General features: G+C 37.9%; 1 protein-coding gene across 5 annotated transcripts in view; it reads left to right on the plus strand.

The window, feature by feature from the left end:
- fam184ab (family with sequence similarity 184 member Ab) overlaps positions 1 to 12,221 on the plus strand; it is a 144,826-nt gene that overhangs the window by 70,246 nt on the left and 62,359 nt on the right. For all 5 annotated transcript variants that reach the window (XM_046061143.1, XM_046061145.1, XM_046061144.1 and 2 more), the window contains exon 9: positions 3,095 to 3,280. In XM_046061143.1, the coding sequence (XP_045917099.1) occupies positions 3,095 to 3,280 (186 nt within the window). The remainder of the gene's footprint in view (positions 1 to 3,094; positions 3,281 to 12,221) is intronic.

The following is a 12,221-nucleotide window of genomic DNA, read 5'->3' on the forward strand; positions in this document are numbered from 1 at the left end:
TGGAGAGGATTGTGAAACAAAACCCATTCAAAAATGTGGGGGAGATTCACAAAGAGTGGACTGCAGCTGGAGTCAGTGCTTCAAGAACCACCACGCACAGACGTATGCAAGACATGGGTTTCAGCTGTCGCATTCCTTGTGTCAAGCCAGTCTTGAACAAGAAATTTTGCATTTCCTTTGGAAATCAATGTCCCAGAGTCTGGAGGAAGAGAGGAGAGGCACAGAATCCACGTTGCTTGAAGTCCAGTGTAAAGTTTCCACAGTCAGTGATGGTTTGGGGTGCCATGTCATCTGCTGGTGTTGGTCCACTGTGTTTTCGGAGGTCCAAGGTCAACGCAGCCGTCTACCAGGAAGTTTTAGAGCACTTCATGCTTCCCGCTGCTGACCAACTTTATGGAGATGCAGATTTCATTTTCCAACAGGACTTGGCACCTGCACACAGTGCCAAAGCTACCAGTACCTGGTTTAAGGAACATGGTATCCCTGTTCTTAACTGGCCAGTAAACTCACCTGACCTTAACCCTATAGAAAATCTATGGGAGGAAGATGTGATACGCCAGACCCAGCAATACGAAGAGCTGAAGGCCACTATCAGAGCAACCTGGGCTCTCATAACACCTGAGCAGTGCCACAGACTGATCGACTCCATGCCACGCCGCATTGCTGTAGTAATTCAGGCAAAAGGAGCCCCAACTAGGTATTAAGTGCTGTACATGCTCATACTTTTCATGTTCATACTTTTCAGTTGGCCAACATTTCTAAAAATCCTTTTTTTATTGGTCTTAAGTAATATTCTAATTTTCAGAGATACTAAATTTGTGATTTTCATTAGTTGTCAGTTTTAATCATCACAATTAAATGAAATAAACATATGAAATATATCAGTCTGTGTATAATGAATAAATATAATATCCAATTTTCACTTTTTGAATGGAATTACTGAAATAAATCAACTTTTTGATGATATTCTAATTATATGACCAGCACCCATATGTCCTTTTTTCATACCTTTTTATTTTAACACCTCATCCAAAAAGTACTGCTACAGAAACCTGAAGAATCTAAATCTGTCTTAAAGCAAAGACTTGCATCTTTATGCACAAAAAACATGTCATCAGAGTACCAATAGCATATTGTAAAACACAGATACTGAGAAAACAACAAATCTTCAACTGATTTTAAATCTCATTAGTAGTCAGATAATCGTATACACTTTAACAGGAAATGTTCTCACAAGAGTTTCTAGGCTTACTTTAGGAGTCTTTTAATGTGCCTAATGCCAACTCAAGTAATGGATATTACTGTTCCCATGTGGCTTTTTTGGCAAAGTTTGGCTAATTAAAATTTTGTTAAACCCATGCAATGAAAAAACAGCTGTTCCCCTAATTAAACCCAAAGTAGATGGGCTACAAATGAGTTGTTTGTTGTTGGATTTTTTTGGTTAGCCTTGATTCATGCTATTCCAATGGCAAACCCAGTGCACTGTTGCTTGGTATTGATGAAATGTGTTCTTGCCTGTCTGCTCATCTGTCTGTCACATAATATATGAAGCTTGGTAACGACTTAAATCAACAGGACTGTCTCCTCTATGCCCTCTACATGCCTCATCTTTTGGCTGTTATCCATTCCTATATTTTACCACTTTCCTCTTTTATCCCTTCAGTTTAAAATCTATGAAGCAGCTGTCTTCTGATTCAGCTACCACTCCTTGTACTTCTACAATCTACAAACACAATCAATTCAAACTCATCAGCATGCTTTAAATCATCACCATTCCCACAAATAGTGATTGTCCAATCATAGGCTCATCAGGCCTATCTATATTTGATATCTGCTTGTGCATGGGCCTCTGGTAACATATGATAATAGAAGCTGCAAACATTATCATACCTGGCTTACTAGCTTAATACCTACAGTAGTAACACAGCATTACTTCCAAGGCAAAGAGTTGGCATATCATTAGCTAATTGCAGTATTTGTTTGTGGGGTTGCAGGTCAGTATTGACATATTCATTTCACTAATGTTTGCTGCTCTGTCCTGTTCTTTATTGGAGTTATTGTAAATTTTCACTGCAGCAACCCTTGCCAGAATTGTTACCTTAAATTTGTCAAACATGTTAGTTATCATTCTCAAAGCCCTTTCTCAAATATATGTGAAACATGCTGTTTTGGAAAAAACAAAGAATTAACCAAAGGTCTAATCTTTGTGTTGTTTGTCTAAATATGTTTTCATATATTTAGCATCCAAACAGCTTTATGTTAGAACAAAACAAAATGTAACAACATTTGTATTTTTAACACTGTACTATAATGTTATTAGCTTAATGAAGAGAAATCGTGCTCATTTTACACGTCTTACAGGGATCAATAACTGGCGAGGATGAGGACTTTTTGCCTGGGACACGTAACTTTAGCCTCAATCTTTTCAACCAACTCACAAACGTTAGCGTTAATTAGCCAACTAGCTACAGCTGATGAAATCTGCTGCAGATAAAACAACAAAACTGACGGTTGGCGGCTAGAAATTAGAAGTCTGCTTTTGTCTCTTTATTTGTAAGATCAAAACCATTCTTTAAAAAGTTTGTGCCACCATTATCAGCTTGACAGGCGTATCAACATTACCTAAGAGGGTCGGGGAAAGGTCAGTTAACTCGATCTGTCACTCCTGATGCTGAAGACAAAGACAGACTTGCACCAGGACTCCCATCTAGAATCAGAATGATGGTAGGGTCGACTGATTATAGGCTTTATATTTCCATAATCAATAACCACATTTTCAATAATCCCTCATGAAGTGTTCTACAAAATCTTCTGTTTTCAGCCTGTTGTTGTTTTGGTGCTTTAGGAATAACAAATATGAATGTGAAGTGGTGAAAAAGATGAAAAAGTAGAGAGATCCAGATAGAAAATTTCAGACAGAATGCAAGATTGATTCCTTGGCTGTCACTTAGTAAACACTGGCAATATGGCTGAATAATACAGCATATGGTGTGAATGCCGGAGCTCTGTGTGTGCATCGTCTGTCGTAACATTCACCTTTGAGTCTATTTTAAATGTGTTTGCATGCATATTATGTATCTTCTTTTTTTCTCAGACCCTGCGTGAGGAGAAGACGTCCCACGATAAGGAAATGAACAATATGCGAGCTCGATGCGAAGAGGAGGCTAACCAGATGAAGGAGAGCCAGGCTCGAGCTCTGGAGGAAGTCTCCAAGAAACACAGAGTGACCCTGGAGAATGCACTCAACAATGCCGAGAAGGACAAGAACCGCCTGCTGGCTGTGAGTACTTTCTCATACATCTTTTCATGGACTCCAAGGTTAGATCAATATACAGGGCTGATGATGGAGCTTTATGGATAATCCAATATGATAAAAATCTAAACTTGATGGGGGCTCTTCCTGGCCACAGCTGGTGATTATGAACCCTTCATTCATCTGACACGAGGTCATAAAGTTTTGTTGTTTCTACTTTGATGAAAACAAAAGAATCCATGGAAGAATACTAGATAACAATATGTCCAACAGAGTGTGCATCAGATGGTGAGTTCGCCAGGCACAGTGTATGAAAATCCTTAAGATTAATTTTCAGATTGCTGCAACTTGTGTAATCAGCGTTTATTGCTCAAAGCCGGAGGAAAATGAACAGCTGCATGTTTTAATTGATCCTGCATCACTAAGCTCGGGGCTCATCTCAAGCCGTAAAGATGGTGTCCTTGGGAAGCTTTTTCTCCCAAAACTTATTAGAAGTATTACTCTGTTTGTGGAGGTAGAAAGTAACAAAGTACATGGGGTACAATATTAGTTAAAGGGGCCATGTGTAGTTTTCAATGGCCTTCAAGGTTTCAGATTGCAACCACTACCTTCCCAAGCGTGTGCTTGAACTAATTAGCGAGCCGAAACAGAATCCCAAATACCAGAAACAGCATAACACAAAATGCTGGGCATCCACGTTGCATGATAACTTACATTGACTGCATTTAGCTGACATGACACGTCTACATTAGCCAGCCTGCCAGCTCTTTGAATAATTATTTGTGTATCTTTTATCAGAGAGGCTCAGCAATGTCAGCAAAGCTAATTGTATTTGATGGTAACGAAAGCGGTTAGTGAGCTAGACTGATTATTATAAGTTAGATTGTTGCCACGCTTTAGTTTAACAGTTAGACCGTTACGTTACAAAGCGAACAATGCCAGATCCATGCTAGTCTAGTTGGCTGCCTTTGCATAACTAATGGTTTTAGAAACAAATCGCTCCACATTTGCTTTGTACTGGCACATCTTTTCTTGCAGGCTCACATCAACACTTTGACATTTTACCAGTACCAGCGTTAGCTGGAGAAGTAGCAAGCCACACAAGTATATTGTTTTTTAACCAATAACATTTGCAACTGGTTGCCGTTAGCCAGCAACATCAATATCTTAACTAACTTGAACCAACTTAAACACAAAACCACAGTTGTTTTTTGGTGTTAGCGGACTCTACTACAGTTCAGAGGAAAGTAATTATTTTTGTAGCACACTTAATTTATCTGATTGTTGTCACCAATTACTTTACAGCTTCAAAATTGCCTCAAATCATGTGATCAGCTTATAAAACATGATATCCTAATATAGATTTAACTAACAGCATAAAAAGTAGTTACTGTTAGCTTCACCTCGACCAGCTACAACATTCTCAACATCTCGATGCTAAGTACATTTTCTTGTTAATGCTTAAGTAAAGTAGTACCTCAACATTCTTGTATTGATATTTTAACTGAAGATTTGGGTTGTAACATCACCGTCATGAGTTAACTGGGTGTTGGGGAGCTGCACCTCAGTATAACTTGTAAAACACTCGGGTGATGTTTGTGTTGGTAAAGTAGTTGTCTGGTTGTTGGTCTGATGTTTTCTGTATGACACACTATGAATTACGGAAAGGACTAATAAATATCTATCATCTATCAGCGTACACAGCTGATCCCATTACCGAGGAGGGAGGCACCGCTGCCGCCGTCAAGCAAAATTACACTTAAATGATGCATCGATGAATCGATGAAATAATCTATAGAAGCTTCAAGTACTAAAATCATTGTTAGCTGCAGCCCTAAGTGGATTTATTACTATGAGCGAATCCTTTCACATCACATTTAGTCATTTGATTAATTGTTAATATGAAAAATTAAGTAGTGCAGTCGAGGATCTGAATACTTTTTAAGTATGTGACGCTTAGAAAAACGCCTTTATCATTTCCACTCTTCCCGTTCACACCACTCACCCACTGCAAATCGGAAAGTCGGAAAGCAGAGCTGATATTATTGACAAATATAAAATTGAACAGTGTGATAGTCAGGAGTCAAAATACAAGCAGTCTGCTCTTCTAGCCCTTCTGCATTCTGGATTTCTTGCCTGCCAATAGATATGGACCTGTCACGCCGCTGCAGTCTGTTTTGTATTTGTTAGTGAATGAGTGCACATTATGAGTAACAGATATCATGCAGTGTCTGCATATGTTTTAATTTAATTAACACCATACCACTGAGTATACTAAAGTTGGGTTTGTATATGGAGGTATATAAACACTGTCACACAGTCATTGGTATCCAGACTAAAAATACAGGTTATAACGGAAATTTCTTCTTGTATACAAATTTACTCAGTACCCCGTCCTCTTCTGTTTACTGTTGCAGCTTACGAAGTTGTTCAAAGAGGCGACAGCCGTACTCATTCAATTTCCCACAGATACTCTGTAAGCTTGGATTTCAATGGACAAGTGGTCACAAGCCTGCCTAAGAAGCTAATTCTACATTGTTCACCGACTATAGCATCTGCTGCAAAGAAGCTTTGAGCAGTGTTTGTTTTGAGAATTGAAGCTTTTCTGCCTTCATATGAGTAACAGTGTCTAAGTAAATACTGGATTTTGAACTTGGCATTCAATGAATTTGGCCTAGAAATACAGGTATTACCTTTCACTATGAAACACCTCAGATTAGTTTCCCCCCAGCATTTTTCAGTTGGTAGCCTTGACATGAAAAAACTAACATTCGTGCTTTTCTTTCATCACACTAAAGTCTTGTAATGAGTATGAGCATAACAGCACATTATATCAGCTAAAAGTGTCTAAACAAAAATGCATTTTACTGACATCGTCGTGCTGTTAACATAAGGGTGAGAGGAGTCAAGCAGGGCTTCTTTCAGAGCGGCTGAACTGTGCTTGAGATGGAAACACTTTAAGTTTATTTCTACTGAACTATGAGGAGAGACAGGTTCAAGAGCGAGAGAGTTAAGGTGTCACCATCCTGAGACTGATGGTTTTGACTTTCTTTAGCACAGGAACTGTTCACATTTTTCAGGGAATGCTTGAATTTAATGGATGGACTGACAGGATCTATTACACTTAAAAGGACCCTAGGCTTATGACAATTTTTATAGAAGACAGTATATGGTTATTTTGTGGTTTATTTGCCTTCTAGCTTTATTTAGCTATCTCACTTTTCCCGTTCAATATCCGAGTGGGCTTATAAAAACCATAAGAGGGCTTTAAGGTAATGTTTTTTACCTTTACTGCAAAAAGAGCAATTATATCATAAACGGACAAGCTGTTACTTTTAAAAATACTGAACAGCTCTTCGTCTACAGGAGCCAAACCTGTGACAATTTCTGGTGGTATCACTCAGTGAATAGGCAGCCCCTTTAACATACTGAATAAAGGTTAGGGATTTGTAATCTCTCTGCACAGTGTGATTTAAAAGAAAACACATTGATATTCTAGTCTAAAATTAATACTACATCACACGTAGGCATAAAAAGTGACAGGAGCATGAATACCTGCAAAGAATCTGAAGTTTGTTTAGGTTGTCTATAGACTAAAATACATCAAAAGGAGCTGTAACAGTGACTAAGAAGCTGGCAAACTCAAAGGAGGAAATGCAGCCTACTGACGTGGGAGCCCATTTATATTTAGCGCTCATAAATGTCATCTAGGACACCTCCAAGCTCACATAACCTGGGCTGGGTGAAATGTGAGTAACCTGGAGGAGTGATATAATGTTACAAAAGAAATACAAAAAAGGATAAATACAAAAAAAAATTCTCAATGAAAACAAAGGTGCCTGCCTGATGAGTCACAGAGGTGATAAGAGTGTCTTGACACGTTGATGTGCTATTTTGGGGGGGATGTTAAAACTGCTACTCCTACTGTTCAACACACACAGCTGCTTCATGGTGCCGTTAAGGAGGAGACAATAAAGTACTAATTAGGTTGACCCACTACCTACATATATGAGGAAGTCTGGAAATGCACAGTAAAAGAATGTGTTTATCTGCTGATCTTAAAATATTTAAAAATTGTATAAAGATCTATGAAGAAATTTTAACTTTTCTGTGTTTTAAAACATTTAGACTTTACATATTTTGATATTTGTCACTTTAAATTACACCTTTTTAGAGTTAATAAAGACAAGAAGACTGTGTGAGTAATTCTATTAAGCACCAAAATTTAGGTTTGGAAAAAGGTGTGACGTTTTTGACATTTAAATTAAGGACCCTTTGATTTAAATTCAAAGTCCTGCTTGAACGCTGATGACATTTATTACACATAAAACTGCAAGTGCAGACTATAAAGTGAGTAAAGTAATCAAAATTAGGACAAAATGATGTGATGGTGAAGGAGATCAATGTGAACGTTGGCTGAGTGATGTGACTCTGGCAGCCAACGTGTGTGTGTGTGTGTGTGTGCGTGTGTGTCTAAAACTTGTAGTATAAATATTTCACTGCTACTTACTTAGCACAGAGTGTGGCGGTCCTAACAGGGCTTAAGCTCATACATACAGTGTACACTCACGTCTTAGATGGCGCTTTTACGCTGCTTGTCTACTGCATATTCCATGGTATATATTTTTACTCCGTTACCTTTTTTAGCTCTTGGGAAGAACACGAGAGTTTCTGTTCAGGAACCAGAGAAGTTTATCCATCTTCCTCAGCTGAAGTGAGTTCAGATGAGCTTCACAATAAAAAATAATAATAAGGCGACAGACATAAAATACAGACTCAAGAAGAGTAAACTCCAGCCACTTTTAATTTAAATAAAAAAAAACGTTTCAGTACCTTTGATTTACTGGTCTCTCTATTTCCTTGTTGCATTTAGAGAAAATTACAACTTATTACTGCACTTTAACTGTATTTCTGGTGTATTTTATTTAATTTTATCTCATTTTATTCAGTGTTTATTGATTTTATTCCGGTGGTTTTTTTTATCTGTTTCTAATGCATCTCTGTGCCCGTGTAAAGCACTTGCGTGTTTAAAATATTGATAAATTAAAATAGAAATAAATGAAAAAAAAATACAAAATATAACTGCTTTTTAAAGTTGTCCAAAGGGATGAGCGTTCCAAAGTTTGGGAGGAACAAAACTCAAAAGCATAGTCTGTTACAGATATTAATACGAGATGATATGGGATTGGTAAAGGATATTGATATTTACTGTATAAATAAGTGCAGTTTAATTTTTGGGTCCCACTCCCTCTGACCACAATTGCTTCAACCAAACAACCTGCACCACTCTGACTACAGCTCCTCAGAAATCAAGTACCTGTGATGTGTGTTCAGATAGTACCAAATACTCATATTCCAGTATCACAATATCTCTTGTGTCTGATATGAGACAGTGAAATTGCCCCCAAGGATTACAACCAGGGCCCTGGGACTTTAATGAGCCTATAAGGTTTAGCTGTTCCAGACCACAGCCTACCACTAATTTGACTGCAGCTGAGCCGTGAAGTTCCACCAGCCTGAAATAGCCTTGTGATGATGCCTAATCTCCACAGAGTCCTTTATTCCAGTCATACACAGCCATGTGAAAGCAAGTGATCAAGTACTCTCTTGCATCAAAGTTGCATAATGAGGACGTGTTTTAAATGATATTCCACGGTAGCCCCGATCTGAGCTGACAGCTACATTAAGAGGAGAGCGTTATGCATTTCCGTTGTTATTAGATATGCATTCCATATGCAGACGTCCTCCTCTGTGGCCCTGTGTGGTTTTTCAGGGTCTCATATTCCCTCCCACTGTGTTCTGAAATGCACAATATTTTGCCTCTGTTCACCCCTGTTCATGATTATGCTGCCAGTGTTAGTGCAAAAATGTCCAGATTGAAAGAGTGACGGGGAGGAGTTACTCATTCACTCACTGCTGCTCCAGTTTTATAGATTTTTCTGCAAAATCACAGGACAGACTGATGAGATGAAAATGCCGCTTCATCCCTCAGTTCTTCATCACTCCTTCTCTTTTGTCTGATCCAAGTTGCATCACGTCTAGTTAATCATCTTTTCTTTCATCACCTCTATTCTTTCGTCGCTTTAAATTATAATGAGAGTTGTCTGTGAGAAGACTGGGTTTGGAATTTAAATGAATAGGTCTGCGCTGTACCTCGGTCTCACGCTTCATATCGAGTGGCTAGGTACGAGAGGAATCCTGATGTGTCATATCACATTCCTCCCCATTTGACTTTGTCTGTTTCGGGATCGACCATTGGCCAGACGATTCCTTTTATCATGTCCTTGAAATCACATTATACAAAAGATTTACACAAATTACATTCTTCACATTTGAGGAGAATACGATGTAACCATTGAATCATATTTTCTTTGAATGATTGTCATTTTGCATGGTTGGGATTTGGGTGTCTGAACATGTGAAAAATGCAAAAGTGATAATACAGCATCTCACTATTGTTGAGAATGTGCAAATTCACCTTTTCTGAATGAACACTGGTAGGAATTCTTGCCAATAGGACCAAATCAAATGAAATGTTAAAGCACAACACATATAGTGTCTAAATGTTTAAAGAGATGGACAAGCCCTTGAAGCTTTTTTAGTCAGTATTTATGATTAAGAGAAGTAGACAGAAATTTGATACAATTAATATTATCCTATATCTGACCATAACCGAAATGATTGGCTTGTCTAGCTTCAGCTAAATCGAGAGTACAGGTTTCCCATTTTAATAGTTCTGTCAAACTTCCCATACATATTTACAGTAGTAGGCCAGGGTGTTTAAAACTGCACTAACAAACAATTAATCAATCAAAATAACATGTGTAATGTAAAAGGGGTTGCTTGTAGTGACAAAACCACAGAGAATTAACACCTAACTCTACAGTTCCCCTCAGCTTTATGACAACAGGCAAATGTCTTCAGTGAAAAAAAAAATCAACATCGATAAATCGACTGTACGCTGCCAGCAACACAATCAAATTCAGCAAGTAGCATTTAGCAAGCTGAAGAGACAGAGCTAAAAGGAGAGCAAACCTTAGCCATAGCATGTTATAACAAAGTAATATTATACCAATGTTTTCTTTACAGTTTGTTTTGCGGCCCCAAGAGCTAAAATAATATTTTTTTGCATCTTTAAGTGCTAGAAGTTACCATGCATAAGGGACTGAGGAGATTACATCTACACTAGCAGTTAGTTATTTAGTTCGCACAGCACGTAAAACAAAATATTGTTTTACCTGCTGGGTGATGATGGCGCAATGGATAAGACTATGCCTTTGGTGTGAGAGACCCGGGTCCAACTCCCCACCGTGACCCATCCACCAATGTGTCCCTGAGCAAGACACTTAACCCCTAGTTGCTCCAGAGGCGTGCGACCTATGACATGTATAGCAATTGTAAGTTTCTTTGGATAAAAGATTCAGCTAAATGAATAAAATTATTAATTATCAGACTAAGCAATGTTTTTAAGTTAGTTATTCTGAGTTCTGATTTTTGCCCTAAATCAATATCACAGTTAGATCCACAAGCAAGGAACAGACTCAGAGAAAGGCTTTGTGATGACCTCTGGGAGAAGAAGGCTTCAGGCTTCAACAGTAGATCGGAGAGAACATGATGTAACTTGTGGTTTCATCGTGGCCTGCAGGTGGGCAGGTACTGGCCCCATTTTTTTAGGGTAGAGTGTTAACCTATTGCAAGAAACCACAGGGAGCCGGTTGAGAGGGAAAACAGGAGTGGGCTGACGTGTGAGTGTTCGAGCAGATTGACATTTGCAGACTCTGGATCACTTGGAGTGGGCTTTGAACAGTTGTCAATAACATTGTAAAACATTTGAATCTGTGATTCTTCGTACCAGTTTATACCAAACTGTTTAACAGATGCATATTTCTGTCAGTCAGTATTCATTTGTTTAGGTGAGGAACAGTTCTCACAGATATTATCCTGCCAACAGAGAAACTTTCTCCACCCTGTGACCCCCCTTAGCGTATGGTGAAATGCAAGATGTCATGAACCATTACACATGAATTACTATGATTTTTCGCTCTTTCTTCTATTCAGATGAATTTCTATGGAGTTCCATTAATTTCTAAGGAAGTAGTCAATACTCTGAATGGTTTTTTTTTCAGCATTGCAAACTCTATCCTCCTGTGTAATGAATAATGGTGGTGAATTTCATTTGACATTACAGCAATTTCCCTCAGCTCTAATTGTCCTTGGAAAGCAGCAATCATTGTATGCTATAACAGAAATCGTTCTCCATTCATCAGCAGACATAATAAGCTTTATATTGGTAACAATACTAAAGTTCTTTCTCCCTTCCCTGTCAAGGACAATGACATTTCTGAAAGTATTTTTAGAAATGTGTACAGATGTGTGCAGTGAAGTGAGTAATGTCAAACAAAGAGGAGCAAGGGAGGCAAGTCCTGGATCTGAACTGAGAAAATACTGTACATATATGAAATGTTCTGTTTTTTACAAGACAAGTGTGATTATGACAGGACAATAAAACAATAACAATAATTATCGCAATATTTTTTTTCAATAACAATATAACAGTTGTTAAAAATATTCAATAAATGTTTGGTCCAATAAATTGATTTTTTATTAAGATATTTATTTTGTTGAGGAAAAAGAAAAACACTTTTACTTAATTTTACTAATGCATAGTTGTTAACAAATCATAATTGTTTTGAATGTTCTACCTCAGATTTGTGTGATCCACTGTTTGGCATCAAGTGTTGACCATAAAGAAGAGTTTAAACCATAATTAACCATCAGGTTTCTTCAACTTTCACTCAGGAGCAAAAATCAGCCTTTAAACTCTAAAGAATTAACGATTTGAGATTTATCATGATAATTGTCGATAAAAAAAGATTTGAAACTTTTTATTGTGAGATAATGTTTGGCCATACTGTCCAGCCCTGAGTGGGATACCACTCTGACAGTTGATGTCCATTTTCTGTCTCTG

Source organism: Micropterus dolomieu, linkage group LG10 (genome assembly GCF_021292245.1).
Source record: "Micropterus dolomieu isolate WLL.071019.BEF.003 ecotype Adirondacks linkage group LG10, ASM2129224v1, whole genome shotgun sequence".
NCBI classification, from domain to species: Eukaryota; Metazoa; Chordata; class Actinopteri; order Centrarchiformes; family Centrarchidae; genus Micropterus; species Micropterus dolomieu.